The 23,396-nt window shown below is 42.7% G+C and overlaps 1 protein-coding gene across 2 annotated transcripts in view; it reads left to right on the top strand.

Annotated features, from left to right (window-relative positions):
- The window catches only part of LOC142184600 (uncharacterized), a 36,018-nt gene that overhangs the window by 821 nt on the left and 11,801 nt on the right, over positions 1–23,396 (top strand). For both annotated transcript variants that reach the window (XM_075259579.1, XM_075259580.1), the window contains exons 2-8: positions 784–893; positions 1,330–1,430; positions 2,668–2,801; positions 3,243–3,398; positions 20,799–20,923; positions 21,441–21,552; positions 21,829–21,974. In XM_075259579.1, the coding sequence (XP_075115680.1) occupies positions 784–893; positions 1,330–1,430; positions 2,668–2,801; positions 3,243–3,398; positions 20,799–20,923; positions 21,441–21,552; positions 21,829–21,974 (884 nt within the window). The remainder of the gene's footprint in view (positions 1–783; positions 894–1,329; positions 1,431–2,667; positions 2,802–3,242; positions 3,399–20,798; positions 20,924–21,440; positions 21,553–21,828; positions 21,975–23,396) is intronic.

Raw genomic sequence — 23,396 nt, forward strand, 5'->3', positions numbered from 1 at the left:
TAATTTCTTATTCTTGTGAATGGGAGCAGAACTGCAGTAACCTGCCATGGCCACTAGGCAGTGTATGGAACATTCTACTGTCTCTACAACTTCATATTATCAGTGGGGGGGGGGGGGGGAGGGAGTGAGTGTCAGGTGTCAGATCACCACCAAACTGACACTGATGACCTATCCTAAGGCTGTCTATACTGACAGCTGCCACCCCGTACACATGTACACTGTTATTGGCAGAGCATGCAATTGTATTTTATCAGAAGAGAGGAGTATGTTGTTGTCCGAAACGATTGTGCATATTGAAATCCAACGTGTCTGACTCTTCTCTTCCCCGATAGCAGATGTCGGGAGACTTCTACATACACAAAAGGATCAGTTGGTTTGTCTGTTGTATACAGCGTGTAGTCACCTTTAGGTCCAGCCAGTCAATATCTCCTGAAATCAGACAGACCCAGATATCGGTGATTCTATTCCTCAATTCCTCTCTATTTTTATACTGACCACAATGACCAGACTGTAACATCATATTGTGCTAAGGAAACGCTTAGGTATAATGGATCTGATTATTATGGCTGAACATTGCCGTTATTTCTCATATTGGACATTCTGGGTGAGGCTGTAGCCATTACCACCAATGTAAATCCAGTCCAGTGGTGTCTCTGTAACCCTTACTATTCTATAGATCTGCAGTGTAGCAGTGCTGGCACGTAAAACAACGCTCCCTGCTGTTTTTGTCAAGTCTTACTTTTATATGCAGCCCAAACTAAGAAAATTTATTTTGTCCCACAGGAAAGTGAATATTCGGACCCTGATATGGCTGGACTCGGCGAGGCCGAGAATGGAGAGAATGCACCTGTGTACTGCATATGCCGGAAGCCAGACATCAACTGCTTTATGATGTAAGTAAGGCATGTTGTGGGGGAGAGGTTGAGATTTGGCTACTTGAACCCTTTTTGATGCTTAGAATGTTGAGTCATGTTAGTTTCTATACTTCCATCCATTTCAGTGAAGAGCACACCCCACCTTTCACTGGAGATAGAGACCCTGATGCTCTTGTACTTAGGGTGCTGTAAAAGTGATTTAAAAGGGGATTTTGGGGACATCAATACGTTATCAGTGAGGGTCTGACACTTGAAGCTTCCACTGACAAGCTGATTGAAATGACTGCAGCATTCGGGTGAATATAAAGCACAGACACACCTTACTAGAATGCAACTGAGCTGTTTCTGTATTATGTGACCAATGAACGTGATAAGTGGAAGAGACTGGATGTGTTAATGCGACCCTGCATATGTCCTATCAGTAAGTTATCATTTTTTCTTTTTGTATGTTCAGCGGTTGTGATCACTGCAATGAATGGTTCCATGGACACTGTATCAATATTACTGAGAAGATGGCGAAGGCTATCCGGGAGTGGTACTGCATGCAGTGCCGAGGTAAGCAACACTAATACTGAGGATGGAAAAGTATAACTGTTAGCAGCCATTCTGAAGGTTACACGGTGACAGAGCATGCCTATAAAGGTGACGGGAGGGGGGGGGGGGGGGTAATGATATCAGTAGCTGTGACAGGGCCATGGTATTTTCACCTAAAATTAATAGTTACATAGTAGATGAGGTTGGATAAAGACATTAGTCCATCAAGTCCAACCTATAACCCTACAATCCCCTACAGTGTTGATCCAGGGGAAGGCAAAAAACCCCATGAGGCTTGTGCCATGGCACACAAATCCCTCTAACCGGAGTATATGCCTGCAAAACTGAAAGTGCACTGAAATGAGTGCACAGTCAGCATTTTTGAATATGTAAGATGCCCAATTTTAGAAGACATGAAAGGCCACACACTGTGAAAACATGATTGAATGTCTGCAGTGTATTCCTTTGTTACTGCGGCTCACTTGCAGATGTTGAAAATCCCAGGTAAAACTTGCAGTAGTAATTGACATGTTGTGGGTTTAAGACCCGCATCTCAGGTCACAGCTCTGCAGATTTTTTTTTTTACACACAATAGATGGGATTTGTTTCTATCCCCTGAACTATCCTGCAATGGTAAACTGCTGTGTATTGTCTGCCAATGAAGTCACGGTAACTAATTTGTGCTAGTGTATCCTGAACCTAAAGGGGGTTTTCCCACGAACACTTCCTGTCTACAGGACATGTGCCATGATTTTAATCGCTGGGGGTCTGGCCTATGGGGTAAACACTAAACTTGTGAATGAGGGGCCCCTTAATATCTGATATTAATATAATAGGGTTCCTACACTTTCTTAAAGACATGGACGACACATTCCAGTATTATACATTGATTGAGACTTCTCAATAGGGCTTGGAGATTATGATCAGACACTTATTCCCTATCCTCTTATAGTGCTATAGACCTTTCTATTCTTTTCTTGCTCTTGTGCCTGCCAGTCTTGTCTATATTTCTCCCATGGTCAGACTTCTGCATATTCTGTGTATAGTATAAGTAGTAGGTATACACTCTTAAATTTAGCTGGGAACGCTCACATGGCAGCCCACATGCATGCTGGGACATTGTGATAAAATCTTTGGCAAGTTCAGGGAAAGTGTATCTGCGACCACATATAGAACCTGCGCTAGTCACATGGGGGACGGGTCCAGTTAAATTTAGAAGATTTGGGAGATCAAGTTTCTGGTTATTTTTACTATTTAGAGAAATATCCTCATCTGGAGATCAGGTATCGACACAAGAAATCCAAGGACCGGGAGAGAGATACGGATAGAGAAGAGAATGATGAGCTACAAAGGAATGACAAGAGGAGGAACAGCACAGGCAGTGGAGGCAAGGTAATGTGCAATCTCTGCAAGGCTATGTAGTATGGGCGCTGGGGGCCAGGAGTCAGCACTAGCCATGGTTTCATCGACTTCTTTAGATGTCTATACATGTTAGATGAACTTTGTCCAAACCTGACAATTATCTGATGTGGATAGGGGTGTCCCTACCTTTTCCAGAAGGCAAGTGTTGGGGAAAAGAATTGGCATGTTAGATTTCAGCACATGAGAAAAGACACTGCCTGAAGTGTCTGTCAGCAGGTTATTCTCCTCTCTCTATTAAGAACATACTGTATGTGCTTGCATGTGTATGGGGAATCGTAAAGAATGACTGTCAGCTTTCAGTTGAACCCTCGCTTGTCTATCTATATTACATGGCTGCCTTATATCTCAGATATGGAGTGTCAGTGTGGGCAGGAAGCTGGAAAATTGTCCTTTCTGTCTTCTTTTCATCAGATCAAGCGATCAGCCCGCATGTGTGGGGAGTGCGAGTCATGCAGCCGAACAGAAGACTGCGGGCAGTGCGACTTCTGCAGAGACATGAAGAAGTTTGGAGGACCCAACAAAATACGCCAAAAATGCCGTCTCCGACAGTGTCAAGTCAGAGCAAGGGTAAGGAAGAGCTATAATATTAGAATTTCTGTAATGCCTTGTTTTTCTCAGTTCTCTGCAAAATGTTGCTTAATGGGGCTCTAATTAAAGGGAAATGCCACCTTTTATTATGGATGTACCACTCATTAAAGGGGTATTCCCATCTCTTAAAAGGGATGATATATTTCTAAGATGTGCCATCGTTTTATGGTTGAGGTGGCCCCAATATCTAGGACTGTCAGCAATACAAAGGATGGAAGGGGCTGCAGCACTGAGGCCCCTTCACTGTTTTTACCTGTACAACTGCTGTTCCAGTGCACTGCTGTACTGCGTAAGACTGAAGGGGCTGCACTGGCAAGATCATAAAGTGGTACCATCTCATACCCTGTTATGACGGCCTCTGATGTACTACATAAGGACTATTGAGCTTTGTCATATGATGACACTTTGCAAGATCATTTACTTTCAGCATCAGTTTGGGGGGTATGTATGTACAATGTATGTAGCATCTCATACGTTCTCCTGCCATGTTATCTGTACTTTATCTGTTGTGTCTTGTCAGTGATCTTGTGCAGAGACTCCTTATCACAACTTTTACATCTCATCTGTGTGTGCACCATTCTTCACATAAAATAAAGTATTTCTTCAGCTTCATAAAATAGAACGTTACATAAGTTTAAGGACCATGAAATGCCTTTAATCCGAAATTCAATAATCCAGAAAATCTATCATTGTGACATAATGTGGAGGTTCTTCGAGAAAAGAGTCAGAGCAAGTAGAGAGAAGCAAGCGGGAGATCGCTCATGAAAGTAAAAGTAATAATAAAATCTCTAAAAGTCGTAGTGTCAGTCTTTTATTTTTGTTACCCCTAGAGATGGAGGAAATGTTTGGCATCAGATTTGCACATTCATCGCTCTGTAGGGTACACAGGAATTGATTTGCTTACAGTTTTCTTAAATTCACCAGTATTGAATTGCAAACCTAGCGAATCGATTGCCTGCTGTATCCCAGTGGCTGGTGAATTGCAAATTGAGAATCAAACCAAAATTTGCCTCCCATATGAGGCTTTCTCTCTAGGCTGGGATTATACAGGGAGCAATCGGGGCTGTTTAACTCACCGGCGAATAACCCGATAAGATTGATGCCGGATCAAAGGACTTTTCCTGTAGTCCGATATATTTTCACTGCTTTGGGTGTACTTCTTGTTCAGAAAATGCTGCGCGTGAAGGATGATGAGATGTCCGTGTACAGGGACACGCCAGAACCGCCTAGCCTGGCTGGCTCGCTGTCTGATGATGAACTTCCTCTGGATCCAGAGCTGTATCAGGAGCTGTGCGCCGGAGGAGCCTTCGACGATCAGAACCTGGTAAATGAGTTTGGCATTGGGTTGGTGGCGGCTCTTGTGGGTCTGATATTGCCTTACCCATCCTTTTATTTCTTGCAGCCTTGGCTCAGCGATACAGATGACACGCCATTTCTGGACTCTGTTCTGAGAAAAAGAGCTGTCAAGGTCAAACATGTGAAGAGGCGCGAGAAGAAGTCAGAGAAGAAGGTAACTAAATAGAATGGGCCCTTCTACTGTCCTTTGTGGTGTCGCACACCTCTGCCCTATCCTCACTACAGGCTTTTTAAACTATTTACTTGTCTTTTGCAGAAAGATGATAAGTACAAGCGACACAAAAAAAAGCAAAGCCACAAGGACAAAGCCAAGCACTCCGAACGCATGGAAAACCGGGACTACTCCTCCCTGCGCCAGTGCTTGGGGCCCAGTTGTGTGCAGCCAGCCAGGGCAAACTCTAAGTATTGCTCAGAAGACTGTGGCATGAAACTGGCAGCCAAGTGAGTGCAGCAGCTCAGGCTAGATCACCAGGGCACCAAGAGTATCCCATCTCATAACGTGATGGCATATTGCTAGGAACTGCATATAGGGTGGACTTATAGGGCCTTCCTGATCTGGTTTTACCGTGCACAGCAGTGGTTTCATTCACTTGAATAGTAACTGGGGTAAGCAGGTGGCCAGGTATACTGTTGTGCAATGAAAACCAATGAAGGGGGCACAGTGGGTCTGCAAAGGATCATAAAAGTCCCACGCTGATCTTATCATGATGATCACTCCTCACAATACACAATCACTGTATGAGATGGGAATATCTCCTTAAAGGGGTTGTACTCGTGTAGTCATCCACGGTATATGCCGTATGTGTCTGATAGATGCGGGTTCCACCTCAGAAACAGAACCAGTCTGCAAAATTGATCACCAGAATACTGCCCCAGCTTGCCTGACAAATTCAGTATGTCAGTGGTTGTCCGTTATACAGAAACAGTCTAGCATCAGGAAATTGGCTGTTCCTATAAACCAGACCACCATTGGCTGTCTAGGTTGGGCCAGAATTTGGTGTTTAGGTACAGTGGAACTTGGTCTTTCATGGTACAATCCCTTTAAAACTGCCCATGATATGCTACACTGGAGCTGCCGAGCTTTGTCCTATACTAATGCTCCACAATGGACATTTATTATCTTTCTTCCTGCCTCCTTGTCCCATACAGCCGCATCTATGAGATCCTTCCTCAGCGGATCCAGCAGTGGCAGCAGAGCCCGTGTGTCGCCGAGGAGCAAGGCAAGAAATTGCTAGAACGAATTCGGCGCGAGCAGCAGCAGGCACGCACCAAACTGCAGGAGATGGAGCGGCGTTTTCACGAACTGGAAGCCTTAATCACCAAAGCCAAGCAACAGCAGATCCGAGAGGATGAAGAGGTACAAGCCTGGGAGGCAGGACTTGGGGGGGCTCACATGATCCTGTGATGGGGTTCATGTTTGCTCACAGGTGTTTATTTATTTCTTCTTCTTATAACAGACTAATGATGGTGACAGCGACGACACCGACCTCCAGATCTTTTGTGTGTCTTGTGGCCATCCGATTAACCCTAAAGTGGCCTTAAGGCACATGGAGCGCTGTTACGCCAAGGTTAGTCACGTTGACCGTACATTGGCCAGCACAGTAGCCTGATCGGCCCTATGTTTGGGTTTATTACATACAATGTTCCTTTTTACTTGCCAGTATGAAAGTCAGACCTCATTTGGATCCATGTACCCAACAAGAATTGAAGGGTAGGTTGTATATGTATATTGTGCATGTTATTTCATGTTTGGCCACCTAATACATATGATGGCTGTCTACAGGATTTGGATAGGTCTACACTACCTCTTTGGTCACATGTAAGTGATTTGGAAATAATGTGTGCAATTTGTCTGCAACTTGGTGTCACACGACTCTTAGAGGTACGATATTTCGCACACCATTTACAATGAGGTCTAGACATTGGGAGTGATCTGTGCCCAAAAACCATGAGTTGAAATTCTTTCACCTGTTGTGTTGCACTTGTATCTTGCATTGCAACTGCATTACTGTACATTAGATGAGACATTGCAATCTTCCAGTCACGTGACCAAAGTCACCGTCTAGCTGTACACCTATTCTATTGACGTGTCTGTACATTCTTTCTGCTCTAGAAGAATCCCTCAGTACGATGCAGAGCTCTAGATATGGCAGCCTGTATTCTGCATAACTATGTGTAGAGAGCGCCTGAGACAGATACTTTATTTGCTTCCTCTCTTGAAATAATTTTGTTTTTCAGGGCAACTCGTCTCTTCTGTGATGTGTACAACCCACAGAGTAAAACCTACTGCAAACGTCTCCAGGTCCTGTGTCCTGAGCATTCCCGAGACCCCAAGGTAAATTTGCCCTTGTCTTTTTTTTTTTTTTTTTCTTTTGGCTAGTAATTGCTAAGCAGTCGCCATATACATTGACTGTTCCGTCTCAGGTGCCAGCAGATGAGGTGTGCGGGTGCCCCATCGTGAAGGACGTCTTCGAACTGACCGGCGAATTCTGCAGGGTCCCAAAGAGAAAGTGTAATCGCCATTACTGTTGGGAGAAACTCCGCCGCGCTGAGGTTGACTTGGAGCGTGTTCGTGTGGTACGTCCTTTACTTGTGTTACATATTCTATAGAATCTATTGTATGGCAAACAACTCCTGTCACCTTTCTCATCAGTTTCAAAGTGTATGTGTCAATGAAAGGGGTCAAACCCCTCCCCCCCAAAAAAAACAAACAAAAAAAACACAGTAGTACACTAAAAATGAACTTAGTATCATCCAGTTAAAAGTAGATAATTTAATTAAAAAGTAAAGATAATCGGCCAAACATATAATGGGATGTGCATGTGGCACAGACAATGCAAGCTCCTAAAGAAAGGACAGCCCTTTGAAGATCCCAGTAGGATTTGCCAAATTGAAGGAGCTCATTCACACTAGATGCCGTTTTTTAGCAGCAGTAAATTGCTCCATAATCACAACCACACCCTTTTTAAATAATGAAAAGGGGCAGAAAAGGAGAGTGAGGAGGGGGATGGGTAATAGGTATAAGGTATAGGAGGCTTACATTCCATTACTGCAACACTGCCCCATAGATCACAAAGGGCCAGCGCTGCAGTTAGTTTAATTGATGGCTATTTAGCATGGCTCCCGACATGGAAATATGCCTGGGAGCCACAATGTCCCACAGCAGATAACCGGCAGGGTTCCTAAGTAGAGATGAGCAAGTATTATTCGAAACTCCCATTTCGAATAGCACGCACCCATAGGAATGAATGGACGCAGCCAGCACACAGGGGGTTAAGTGGCTGGCCACCTGCAAAGTCTGCGTCACTGCCGCTTCCATTCATTCTTATGGGTGCGTGCTATTCGAAACGGCCATTTCAAATAGTACTCGCTCATCTCTAGTCCTAAGCGTCTGACCCTTGTGTTTCTAATATTGATGGCCTATCCTAAGAATAGACCACCAACATTAAGAAACTGAATAACTCCTTTAACCCTTAAGTACTATCATGGTTTCTATCATAATGATGTGTGTATGATAGTGGTGTATGATAGACACCATGATAGTACTTAAAGAGTTAAGGTTCACAACAGATATCAAATGGGCAGTGGGGTGGTATATCATGCCCTGAAGTCAGTTCTAAAGTGGCCATCGAGGGCAGGTTATCAGTATCCTGATGTGCACCTTATACTTGGCCCTATTCTGCCTCCCATTATTTTCAGTAGATGATGGCCTGGAATGGCACTGCTATCATTTAAGTGAAAGGGAACAGTACTGCAGTACCATTCCAGGCCACGCGTCTTTTTGCGCGCACGTCTATGCACGCGCAAAAAGACACGTGTTATACGAAAAAGCCATTGAACTCAATGGCTAACTACATTTTACACGTGCATTTTTACACGTGTAAAATGGACAGACTACACGGAGCGTAGACAGAATACACAAAAGCGTAAACTCTGTGTGAAGGCACCTTTACATTGCATTTGTAAGGATAGGATGGATCATCAGTATCAGAAAGGTGGCGGCTCAGTTCCTAACAACAAATTCTGATCAGCTGTCTGAAAGCACCTCTGAGTAGGGTGATGTCAGGTGATAAAGGAGGTTAGATTAGTGCTGCAGGACGTCGTTCTCCGGTGCCCCCTACAGGCCGTCACTTACTTTTCTCCTTTTCTGTCTTTGCAGTGGTACAAACTGGATGAACTGTTTGAGCAAGAACGTAATGTCCGCATGGCCATGACTAATCGAGCCGGCCTCCTGGCTCTCATGTTACACCAAACCATCCAGCATGACCCCGTCACTACGGACCTGAGGACACACACGGAACGCTGAGGGGGAGGGGGCTTTTTTTTTTAATCTAAGTAGTTGGTTTTGTATTCAGCCAGTGTTTCTCTAACCTTTTCTATAGATTGTTTGGATCCCACTTTATGGAGACTGTACGTGGTGTTCAGATGACTCCCAAGGGCAACCAATGGCTGTATTTTTAAAGTGTCCAGTCGTTGTGGCTCCCGATCAATGAGTCTCCCAGCTATCAGATGGACGGGGGGACCAAATGATGCCCTAACGCCTTCTTGTGAATGGACCACCAGTGCAATTGTGTGCCTGGCGCTCCATTTACTGCTATGGGGCTGCCTGGACTCTAATCTCCAGCATTGCCCACAGCCCCATGGAAATTGAGTGTGAACAGGATCAACTGGGTTGTTGGGTCCTAGTGCCCAGGTGCTGGCAGAAATGTAGGTATTGAGGCCAGGCTTAACAGATGATGCCAGTATTATGCAGCCTCAGTTGTTCAGCGCAGTATTATTTTGCATAAATCAATCCATTCTGTTCCACATGTAGAGAACACTACACTTATCTCCTACTGTCCAACCATGAAGGTTTCAAGGGACAGGGGTGAGGGGACTGAAGCCAACCCCATCTATCTGGGCTTTGTCACTTGTGTTTTTTTATACTGCCCTACTGCCTCCCCAAAATGATGATGATTGTGAGGGGAAGGGTTGAAAATAACTTTTGTCTTGTAAACCTTTGTATAGTGTGGTCACCTTGTACGTGACTGTCTGTATACCACGTAAGTCTCCATTTTTCTTGTCCATATAAGTATTTCTAGGGTGGATCTGCCAGAGATAAGAGCTGCAGTGTAGTGGGAGAGTCATTAGTATGTGAGGGAACTGCTGACTTGGAATATAATAGAGGTGTGTTAGTCCTTTAAGGGATGTCCCTTTAAATTGGCTGCATGTCCTGCTGACTTTCTAATAGTAATGGCAGCAATCCAATACTGTCCTGAGCGATGGCGGCAGAGGACGTGCAGCAACTTCATAGTATCTTACCATCGTCCTTGGTCAATAAAGATTATTTTGTTTCTTAAAATTTCTGGAATCTGTCATGTAACAGGAAAAACTGTGGCAAACAATCAGATCACTGTACACTGGCTTGTACCAGGAACAAAAATGGTGGAATCTAATAGGTTGTTATAATAATAATAATAATTTTTATTTATATAGTGCCAACATATTCAGCAGCACTGTAGGGTTCAAATACAGACAGAAAGATACATTACAAGAAAAGTCATTTCACACACTGGGACTGAGGGAAAGGCTTTTATTATTCACTACATTACTTATTCCAAAATGACACTGCAACGACTTAAAACAAATCAAAGACATCTATTATGTGAGACCGCCGGGATCTTTTATGTGTGGCTAATGTATTGTTGTAAATAACACTGCACCTATGCACAAGAATATAACTACTATAATACTACTTCCTATGTATAAGAATATAACTACTATCATACTGTACAACTCCTATACACAAGAAAATAACTACTATATTACTGCTCCTATGTACAAGAATATAATTTCTATAATACTACCTCCTATGTACAAGAATATAACTACTATATTACTGCCCCTATGTACAAGAATATAACTACTATAATACTACTTCCTATGTATAAGAATATAACTACTATCATACTGTACAACTCCTATACACAAGAATATAACTACTATATTACTGCCCCTATGTACAAGAATATAACTACTATAATACTGCCCCTATGTACAAGAATATAACTACTATATTACTGCTCCTATGTACAAGAATATAACTACTATAATACTGCTCCTATGTACAAGAATATAACTACTATAATACTGCTCCTATGTACAAGAATATAACTACTATAATACTGCTCCTATGTACAAGAATATAACTACTATAATACTTCCCCTATGTACAAGAATATAACTACTATATTACTGCTCCTATGTACAAGAATATAACTACTATATTACTGCTCCTATGTACAAGAATATAACTACTATAATACTGCTCCTATGTACAAGAATATAACTACTATAATACTGCCCCTATGTACAAGAATTTACTATATTACTGCTCCTATGTACAAGAATATAACTACTATAATACTACTTCCTATGTATAAGAATATAACTACTATCATACTGTACAACTCCTATACACAAGAAAATAACTACTATATTACTGCTCCTATGTACAAGAATATAACTACTATAATACTGCTCCTATGTACAAGAATATAACTACTATAATACTGCTCCTATGTACAAGAATATAACTACTATATTACTGCTCCTACGTACAAGAATATAACTACTATAATACTGCCCCTATGTACAAGAATTTACTATATTACTGCTCCTATGTACAAGAATATAACTACTATAATACTACTTCCTATGTATAAGAATATAACTACTATCATACTGTACAACTCCTATACACAAGAAAATAACTACTATATTACTGCTCCTATGTACAAGAATATAACTACTATAATACTGCTCCTATGTACAAGAATATAACTACTATAATACTGCCCCTATGTACAAGAATATAACTACTATATTACTGCTCCTATGTAGAAGAATATAACTACTATAATACTACTTCCTATGTATAAGAATATAACTACTATCATACTGTACAACTCCTATACACAAGAAAATAACTACTATATTACTGCTCCTATGTACAAGAATATAACTACTATAATACTGCTCCTATGTACAAGAATATAACTACTATAATACTGCCCCTATGTACAAGAATATAACTACTATATTACTGCTCCTATGTAGAAGAATATGACTACTATAATACTGCTCCCATGTAAAAGAATAACTACTATAATACTGCTCCTATGTAGAAGAATATAACTACTATAATACTGCTCCTATGCACAAGAATATAACTACTACGGTATATTACTGCTGCTATGTAGAAGAATATAACTACTATAATACTGCCCCTATGTACAAGAATATAACTACTATAATACTGCTTCTATGTACAAGAATATAACTACTATAATACTACCTCCTATGTAGAAGAATATAACTACTATAATACTACCTCCTATGTAGAAGAATATAACTACTATAATACTGCCCCTATGTACAAGAATATAACTACTATAATACTGCTTCTATGTACAAGAATATAACTACTATAATACTACCTCATATGTAGAAGAATATAACTACTATATTACTGCCCCTATGTACAAGAATATAACTACTATAATACTGCCCCTATGTACAAGAATATAAATGCTATATTACTGCTCCTATGTACAAGAATATAACTACTATAATACTGCTCCTATGTACAAGAATATAACTACTATAATACTGCTCCTATGTAGAAGAATATAACTACTATAATACTGCCACTATGTGCAAGAATATAACTACTATAATACTACCTCCTATGTACAAGAATATAAATGCTACTGTGTTTCTTCGAAAATAAGACAGGCTTATATTTTTCTTCTCTTTAAAAAGGGCTAGGGCCTATTTTCAGGGTAGATCTTGTTTTTCAGGGACTTTATCTTTCACTCCAGACAAAACTTGTAAAATGGTCGGGGTTATTGACAATTGATGGTGAAGTGTCAGTGGGTCTTAAACAAATTTACTAGCACTCATTCTAAACAGTTTGTGGCAATGGCACCATGTCTTCTATGTCTCCTCTCCTTTACGTTGTAGGAGAGCGGCTGCATAGTGGGAAAGAGCAGGGCTGGCACCTGATGTCTGGTCACGTAGGTAACTAAGTCCACAGCACAGTAGTGGTCTGGAGGCAGGAAGCAAGACTCTGGAGATGGATTCTGGAGTGGCTGAGTGGATTTTGCCTGCCATGGCTGGAGTTAGAGGGGCACTTGAGGACAGTTGGGAACTACGGTATGCTTATTTTCCGTCTCTATGACGTCACAAGACATAACCTAGCGTTGGAAGCAATGACTATAACTGAGGATTATTTTTGGAGAAACAGTATAATACTGATCCAATATTTATTAAAGGGATTCTACCATTATAACCTCTTTTTTTGTGGATAAGACGTTGGAATAGCCTTTAGAAAGGCTATTCGTCTCTTACCTTTAGATGTGATCTCTGCTGCGTCGTTCCTTAGAAATACCGTTTTTTACCGGTATGCAAATTAGTTCTCTCGCAGTGATGGGGGCGGGCCCCAGCGCTGAAAATGCGATGAGGGCATCCCCACTGCTGCTCGAGAACAGGATCCTGCAACGCCTCTATCTTCTGCTGGATCCTCCCCTTCTTTCCTCGTCTTTATTCGGCGGCGGCACCTCCGATGCCTGCGCAGTTGGCTCTGCCAGTGAGACCCTAGTAGAGCCAACTGCACATGCCGGCCGGCGGCCATAGTTCTGAGGCCGCAATTGCGCGCATGCCTTTCTAAAGGCTATTCTGACGTCTTATCCACAGAAAAAAGGTTTTTAATGGTAGAATCCCTTTAATATATTATAATACTGCCCTTATATACATTAAAGGGGTTGTCCAGGATAAATTAAAACCTTATCCCCAAAGCTAACCCCCTCCCCCTGGGGAGGGGGGTTGGACTGCAGTGCATCATGGTAGTTGTAGGCTAAGACAGCAGGAAGCTATCCATGTAAAGAAATGCAAAGGATACTGGAAGTCACTCAAAACACTGCTAGAGGGATTTTGGTGCACTTATTGCTATCAATGGGTTAATAACGAACTTTAAATTTTTTTTTATTTTTTGCGCAGAACTCCCCTTTAATATATCTATTATAATACTGCCCCATATACATTTATATAACTATATTTATAACACTGCCCCTATATACATTACTATATCTATCATAATACTGCCCTTTTAGATATTAATATACTGCCCCTATATACATTACTATATCTATCATAATACTGCTCTTTTAGATATTAATATACTGCCCCTATATACATTACTATATTTTAATACTGCCCTTATAAATATTAAAGGTATCCTATCATACAAACGCTTTTTTTTCTGAGTAACGTTGGAATAGCCTTAAGAAAGGCTATTCGTCTCCTTCCTTTAGTTGTCGTCTCTGCGCTGCCGTTTGCCTGAAATCCCGTTTTTTTTGTCGGTATGCAAATTAGTTCTCTTGCGGCACTGGGAGCGGGCCCCAGCACTCAAACAGCACTGGGGACATCTTCAATGCTGCGAGAGAACTCTCTCCAGCGTCGCCTCCATCTTCGTCAGCAGCGTCGTCTTCTTTCGGTGGTGGCTTGTAACTTCAGGGCCTTGGGCAGAGCAGACTGCACATGCCCACAGGCCACAAGAAAATGGCCGCTTACAATACTGTGTAAGCGGCCATTTTCTTGTGGCCTGTGGGCACGCGCAGTCTGCGAGGCCTAGAAGTCTGAAACCTGCGCCGGAAGAAGAGGACGTTGTTGACTAAGATGGAGGCAGTACTGGAGAAAGTTCTCTGGCAGCATTGGGGACGCCTCCAGTGCTGCGAGAGAACTCATTTGCATACTGACAATATACCCTATATACATTACTGTATTATAATACTGCCCCTATATACATTACTATATTATGATACTGCTCCTATATACATTACTATATTATGATACTGCCCCTATATACATTACTATATTATGATACTGCCCCTATATACATTACTAGATTATAATACTGGCCCTATATACATTACTGTATTATAATACTGCCCCTATATACATTACTATATTATGATACTGCTCCTATATACATTACTATATTATGATACTGCCCCTATATACATTACTATATTATGATACTGCCCCTATATACATTACTAGATTATAATACTGGCCCTATATACATTACTGTATTATAATACTGCCCCTATATACATTACTATATTATGATACTGCTCCTATATACATTACTATATTATGATACTGCCCCTATATACATTACTGTATTATAATACTGCTCCTATATACCTTACTATATTATAATACTGCCCCTATACACATTACTATATTATAATACTGCCCCTATATACATTACTGTATTATAATACTGCCCCTATATACATTACTATATTATAATACTGCTCCTATATACCTTACTATATTATAATACTGCCCCTATGTACATTACTGTATTATAATACTGCTCCTATATACCTTACTGTATTATAATACTGCTCCTATATACCTTACTGTATTATGATACTGCTCCTATATACATTACTATATTATAATACTGCTCCTATGTACATTACTGTATTATAATACTGCTCCTATATACCTTACTATATTATAATACTGCTCCTATATACCTTACTGTATTATGATACTGCTCCTATATACCTTACTATATTATAATACTGCCCCTATGTACATTACTGTATTATAATACTGCTCCTATATACCTTACTGTATTATAATACTGCTCCTATATACCTTACTGTATTATGATACTGCTCCTATATACATTACTATATTATAATACTGCTCCTATATACATTACTGTATTATAATACTGCTCCTATATACCTTACTATATTATAATACTGCCCCTATACACATTACTATATTATAATACTGCCCCTATATACATTACTATATTATAATACTGCCCCTATACACATTACTATATTATAATACTGCCCCTATATACATTACTATATTATAATACTGCTCCTATATACATTACTGTATTATAATACTGCCCCTATATACATTACTATATTATAATACTGCCCCTATATACATTACTATGTTAGCTCCTCGTGTATGTTCCTTCCCACCTGATATAATAATTAATAATAGCCACGCCCCTTCGCCCCGCCCTCTGATGCTTCCGCCATTTCACTTTGCTTGTTTATGAGCCACAACCAATAGCACATTAGGGGGCGTGTCCTGAGGTATTGCGTCACCCGGATCAGTAGAGGTGGGCGTGTCTCCAGCTCGTGCACTCCAGCCCTGTTTTCCTGTTATCGCGGGCTATGGCCGCCGTGCTTGGGGTGTACTCCGTTTGACCGGAAGAGGAAGGAAGTTAGTTTCCGCTTCCTGCAGCGCTCCCGCCCGTAGCGGAGTTATCACCGAAGGAGGATTAGTAGGCGGATAGGTAAGTGCGGCGGCGGGGGTCACGGTTACGTTACGTCGCAGTGAGGGAGGGGAAGGGTTCGAGTGCGCAGATGTCAATCACGCAGTCACATGACCAAGAGCATTATCAATGTGTACACACCCCTTTGTATATACCCTGACTGTCCTGTACACACATTATGTATATACTCTATCACTGTATATCCCCCCTATCTATATACTACACTGTATCACTGTATACCCTCCCTCTATCTATATACTGTACTATACCACAGTATACTCCCTCATGTTTATGTGCTGTGCTGTATACTGCCTCCTGTCTCTACTGTATCTCTATGCCCCCAATATACTGTACTTCATTACTGTATACCCTCTTCTAGCTATATACAGTACTGCATCACTGTATGTCACCTCCTGTCAATATACTACACTGTATCACTATACCCTCCCTCTATCTATATACTGTACTATACCACAGTATACTCCCTCATGTTTATGTGCTGTATCACTGTATACTGCCTCCTGTCTATATACTCTACTGTATCTCTATATACTCCCTCCTGTTTATATACTCTACTGTATCACTATGTATCCTCCATCTAGCTATATACTGTTCTGCTTTACTGTATAGTCCCTCCTGTCGATATACTGCACTTTATCACTGTATTCCCCTCCTGTCTATGTATTGTACTGTATACCTCTACTGTCTATATACTGCACTGTATCTCTCTCTCTATATATATATATATATACACACACACACACCATACTGCATCACTGTATACCCCCTTCTATATATATACTGTACTTCATTACTGTATACCCCCATCTAGCTATATACAGTACTGCATCACTGTATATCACCTCCTGTCAATATACTGCACTGTATCACTATATTCTCCTCCTGTCTGTATACTGTACGTTATACGTCTAGGCACTGTGTCACTATATATTATATACATACATAGTGTACTGCATCCTATCTGTATACTGTACTGCACCACTATATACCACTTCCTGTTGATATACTGCACTGTATACTTCTTCTGTATACCCCCCTGGGGAGAGTTTTGTTGGTGGTTTCATCCTGGTTGGTTCTCTTGGGGTGTGGAAGTGATGCTGCGTAGACTCTCAGTAATCACTGACACCTCCTTAAGTTTGTCGCTGGTTGGAGTCTTGACAGTTTTGAGTGAGAAGGCTGAGTAGAGCAGGAAAAAAACCACAATACTCACTGCCCCCCACCACAGTCCAGTCCCACGGCGCCCCAGTGCTTCTTCCAGTGGAAGTCCTTGCATTACTGCTGAGGCCAATCACTGGCCCAAGGAAAGGAACCGGGATGTCACTCGTGGCGTCCCGTGTCCTTTCCTTAGGCTGCTGATTGGCCTCAGAATTCCTTCTGCCAGCACAAGACCTCGGGAGCAGCAGGACTGGTCCGGGGTAGGAGACACTCAAGCATCGGGGACAGGCGAGTATGGGATTTTTCTTTTGTACACCTTCCCCAACCTCCTTGCTTAAAACTTTACATCCTGGACAACCTCTTTAATTCGTATGAAATGTGGTCCCATCAGAAGCTCCTCTTTGTTCCTCCTCTATGCTTTATACTGCAGCTCTGCTTGTTGATACTGTTTGCTTGGGAGATAAGCTATTTACTATGGAATCCTTATAAACTGCCTGTTGTCTCAATAAAGGAAGGGCAGCATCTCTTAAACGGGTTGTGCCGTTATGGACACATATCTCCTATCCACAGCATAGGGTATGAGTGTCCAATTGCCGGGTCCCCCTTATTAGGAGGATGGGGGCCCCTGTGGCTTTCTTGTGAATTGAGCACCAGTGTGCTTGTGTGACCTCTGCTCCATTCACTTCTATGGGGCTTCTGGGACTATAATGTGCATACTACCTCGTAGAAGTGAATGGAGCAGCACTCACACTGGTGCTCCATTCACAAGGAGGCCTCAGGGGGAATTTATGTCCCCCGTCCTCCTGATCATTGCAGGACCTGGCAGTCAGGCTCCCAGCGATTTGGATACTTATTCCCTGTCTTGTGCATTGAGCATAAGAGTCCATAGAGGCACAACCCCTTTAATGACCACTATACAGTGTTTTATGGCAGCCCTTTTGGGGGATGGGGGGGGGGGGGGTTTGCCTCTGCTGATATGCCAACTTTCATTCATATGGAGTTTATGGAGAAACTTAGATACCCTATTGTGTTGAACACTACGGGTCCCAGAGGGTGGATCCCCATCGATCCGACACTTATCCCCCATCCTCTATTCTTTAAAAGGGTTTTCTAGGACTTAAATATTTCCGGTCTATCAGATTAGTGAGGGTCTAACTACCAACATGGCCACGTTCAGATGCTTGAAGGGGCTTCGGAGCTCCAGATGCAGGTACAGCACTACCCATTGTATAGAGGTTATGCCTTCTTATTTAAATGGATGGGACTGAGCTATAGTACAGTATATGGCCACTACGCATTGTGTGGCACTGCCGTCTTCTAGATCAACGTCGTTCTGTCAGTCAGGTGATCGTGGGATTCCTGTAGTCAATCCTCCTCTGATTCTAAGGAAACATGACAAGCAAGCGTTGACTTTCCATACTATCTAGGGTTAAAGGGATCCTATCAGTCAGACACAATTTTTTGTAGGTACCACGTCGGAATTGCTTTAAGAAAGGCTATTCGTCTCCTACCTTTCGTCGTCTTCTCCGCGCTGCCGTTCGCCTACAATCCTGGTTTTTCTTGTTATGTAAAATAGCTCTCTCGCAGCACTGGGGGGGCGGCCCCAGGGCTCAGACAGCTCTCGGGACATCCCCAATGCTGCGAGAGAACTCTCTCCAGCGCCGCCTCCTCTTCAGCAGCGTCATCTTCAGCCTCTTATTCTGGCGGTGGCTTTTAACTTCTAGGGCCTTGGGTAGAGCAGACTGTGCGTGCCCACGGGCCACGAGAAAAGGGCTGCATACTATGGCAAGCGGCCATTTTCTTGTGGCCTGTGGGCATGCGCAGTCTGCTGTCACAGCCCAGTGCTGTCTGAGCTCTGGGGCCCGCCCCCAGTGCTGCAACAGAGCTAATTTACATACCGAGAAAAACCGGGATTGTAGGCAAACGGCGGCGCAGAGAAGACGACGAAAGGTAGGAGACGAATAGCCTTTCTTAAGGCTATTCCGACATGGTACCTTCAAAAAAATTGTCTGACTGATGGGATCCCTTTAAGGCTGGTCTTATACGAATGTAATTTAAATCTGCAAATGGTCCGCAATTGTAGGTTCTTAATTGCGGACACATTGTATTCAGTGCGGCCTCTTACACCACCAGATATTTTATCCGTGGTGTGTCGTGCTGTGACCGGGGTCCACACTGAATACTGCATGTTCGCAAAGTCACAGACATCACGCCACGGACTGTCCCATAGAACTCTATGGGTGTGTGCTGTGATGCGGATATACACTGAAGATACATCCAGTGTATATCCGCAACTGCAGATGTCACCATTGCGACGCTGGAGCCAGAAGTACGTAAGCACGCAGGAGAGAGAGAGAGACGGCAGCCGAGGAGCCAGAAGAGACGCGTTGTTGTTTTTTGCAGATCTGTTGTTTTTTGCACTTTGCGGATGGACACGTCGTCCGTGGAATGACTTTTTAGAGTGAAATTAGTGTTGCTGATCAGCAAATTGCGCATACCGAAGACCACTAATGTCGTTTAAGACCAGTCGTATAATCTGAGTTGTCTGCACTGTTATTGTGCTCACCCAGCATTCCCATGATCCTGAATGGCATGTCCCCTTTTCCATACAATTCTATAACTAGCCATATTTTCTCTTCAGGAAATCCGAGTAATAGCCAATATGACCGTCTTTTCACTATGGAAGTCGACGTTGTTGCCCATAGGAAGCAGACGAGAGATCTGCTTTCTGTTGTACACCGTTGTTGTAAAGTAAAGCTATGCTGTAATCGGTTGCTATGGGCAATAAAGTTATTTAATCCTTTTTGACAGTTTTTTTTAGGAGGCCCAATTTTGTGACCGGATTTTGTTGCCCATAGCAACCGATCCCAGAGCAGGTTATGAAATGAAAGATGGCCACTGTCTGGTTGCTATGGGCAACAAAGATTTTGGAATTACTAAAATATCCAGCAGCATCTGCCAATTAGATTGGTAAAGCTGGGTGACAACCCCTGTGGCGGCCATTTTGGACATCTCATTGACCTATATTATGTACACGGATAGCAGTGGCGGAGGCTGCCATGTCGGCGGGCCTAGTTAATAGGGCGTATAATACAGATTTGCTATGGCTGCTGCTTAGTTCTGCGATTGTGATTTATTTCAGCCATCTGTAGGTTGTGAAACCACAATTCCCAGCAAGCCCCATTAGCTGTAGTGTGAAGGCATGCTGGGAGTTGTAGTTTGCCAGCAGGCAGATGGCTTGCGTGCAGAGATGGGCTGATATGGGGCCAGTGCCGGCTCCCAGCGCATTGCAGGGTGTTCCTGTCTGCTCCACTTCCTCCCACGGCCTGTGTTGTGGGCTGGAGCAGCAGGAATGTAGTGAGTCAGAGACTCCGGAGAGCGAGAAGCATCCATGTGTGTCTCCAGCGTGAGTCTCCCCCCTCCATGTCTTATTACTGCAGCTGCTCCACACTTCCAGGCTCATTGATCATCTCTTCTTATTGTCTCAGGCATCTCCCTCCGCCATGTCCGAGGGCTGGCAGGATTGGCCTATACTGGGTCCTGGCTGGAAGAGACGGACTGTCATCCGCAAATCCGGGGCATCTTCTGGGCAGTCGGACACCTATTATCAAAGGTATCATGGATTCGGGGAAAATATGCTAAACGTTCTGCATTTGGCCACTATATCTGATTGTCGGAAAGCTGGGTGGCAATCTAAAATTGCTTTCCTGGGATCCTGATTGGCTGTCCAAAAGCATATGTTTAGGTAAGGCTGTTATTTGGGGCTCAGGGAGCTGCAGTGGTAGCCATATTGTTTACCAGGTTTGCAGATGCATCGGTCAGGATCCAGGGCAATTCAGGTGATGGTTTCTGAAGGTCAGGTAATCAAAAATAGATGCAAAAATAATTCTGCTAAGTCTGTTCTTAGTTAAATCTGTTGCTGGGAAAGCTGAATGCCAATAAAGGCTTGACTTGGAGCTCCCACATGAGTGATCACCCAGCTTTTCCAGATTTGGAATAACACCACCTTGTTGTGCTGTGATGCATAGGCCTGTATTCCTGAAGATGGGATTTTCCGGGCTCTAGAAAGTTGGATGTTGACCCTTATGTAAGTTGTAATAGTTTATTTATTGTGATGTTTTCTCTTGTAGCCCTGACGGACAACGCTTCAGGAGCAGGAATGAACTGTCCAAATACTTAGGAGACTCCGTGGACCTGTCGTGTTTTGATTTCAGGAGTGGGACGATATTACCAGCTGAAAAGGTAAAAAGTAAAAAGATCAGTGCCTCACCTATCCACAGGTTGTATACAGTATTGCATCACAGCCCCATTCACTTTATTGGAGATGAGCTGCAATACCAGACCCAGCCTATGGACATGTGTGGCGCTTTATCCGACTGAGCAATTCCATGTACTAGTGCAACATTTCCATGGAATTTGCTGCTTGATTATTAAACTTACATTCTGTCCCCCTTCTTGTTATCTTTGGCACCCTCTATCTGTATCAATTTATTTTGTATTTCCATTCCCACCCCCCAGAGGAAACCTCTTAGGAATTATAGACGAGTTCCAAAACCTTCAAAGTGCACCGATGAGTCTCCACCTAAAAAGCAGCAGCTGCCCCTTCCTGCGGACCCCGAGAAAGAGCTGCCGAACGGAAAAGATGTGGAGTCGTCACGGACTGTGTAAGTGTAAGCTGTGGTGTGATGGGGAGTCTTAGTGGTATATGGCGGCATAGTTTCACTTCCCTGTTTGGCCCTGCAGGACTGGGGGCATCTGCAGGTTGCCATACTGGATGCCGTCAGCTACAGAATGATTATAAGTTGGCCTTAACATGCATGGCTAGACTTGTTATCATTTTAGGGTGTGCTGGAATTTGTAGTGTGCATCTTCAGTGCTTAAATTCAGCTCAGCTAGTATAATCTGTTCTTGGCTGTGGTTGAGCTCTGATGATGATCTTGTCCGCTCCTCAGCAATCAGGCTTCATTTTCTTGTTGGCAGAGGGACGTCAGTAGTGATATATATTGGCATCACTGCTGTGTAGGATGGAGAGATTCACAATGTGACTTAGTCAAGTTCCACAAGGCTGCAGGGTTACCAAACTATGGCTGCGTTCTTCAGAGAACAGCGCCAAACCTATTCACAGGTTGTTTTTTGTTTTGTTTTTTAACTGTAATTTTTATTGAAATTTTTCAAAAACATTTAACAATACGCAGAAAAGGAAACCAGGCAAAACAAATACCCAAAATAGCAAAAAGAAGCAATACTGCATAATCTCAACTGCAAAATAGGCATACAACTTAAAAGCAAAACAAAATAAGGGGTAACAACGAACATACAAAAACAGAATAGAAGGGAGGGTGGGGGAAGGGAGGTTCCAAGTTTAAAGACCACCTAGTGCACAATAGGTGTCCCAAGGGGACCAAACAGAATGGAAAGCATCCAATGTGTTATTAAGATTAGCAGTGAGAAATTCAAGACTACGTGTATCCTTAATACGAGCTAAAGTTCAGCGCCGGATGGAGGGTTAACACCTCTCCAGTGTTTAGCTATAAGAGTTTTTGTGGCTGTGCATAGATGGAGAAAAGTCTTGAAGTCTTGCTACCCAAATGTCTAGGAGGGAGGTTCAGTAAATATAAAAGGGCATCTAAAGGAATGTGTGAAGAGGACATCCGTCAAAGCTTTCACCTCCTCCCAGAAACCCAAGACAAGAGGACAAGACCAAAAAATGTGAAATAAAGAACCTACCGCAAGATTGCAGCACCAACACTCAGCAGGATGCGCAGGGTTAAGGGTGTGAAGAAGAGCCAAAGTATGATACCAGTGCATTAAGATTTTAAATTGTGTTTCCCTGAAGGTTATACACTGAGACGATTTCTGAGCTCGAGACCAAACAATCCGCCACTGTCCCTGGCAGATGGAGATCCCCAATGCCTCCTCCCATTTGATCATATATCGATGTCGAATAGGAGAACCAATGGTCTTAGAGGCAAGGATTTGGTATACAGAGGATATAAGGCCCCTTGTAGAAGTACCAGCCTGACAGATCTTTTCAAATGACGTAGGGGGAGAGACTCTTAACAGAGCCATAGAGGGAACAAACAAAA

Source organism: Leptodactylus fuscus, chromosome 11 (genome assembly GCF_031893055.1).
Source record: "Leptodactylus fuscus isolate aLepFus1 chromosome 11, aLepFus1.hap2, whole genome shotgun sequence".
Lineage (NCBI taxonomy): Eukaryota > Metazoa > Chordata > Amphibia > Anura > Leptodactylidae > Leptodactylus > Leptodactylus fuscus.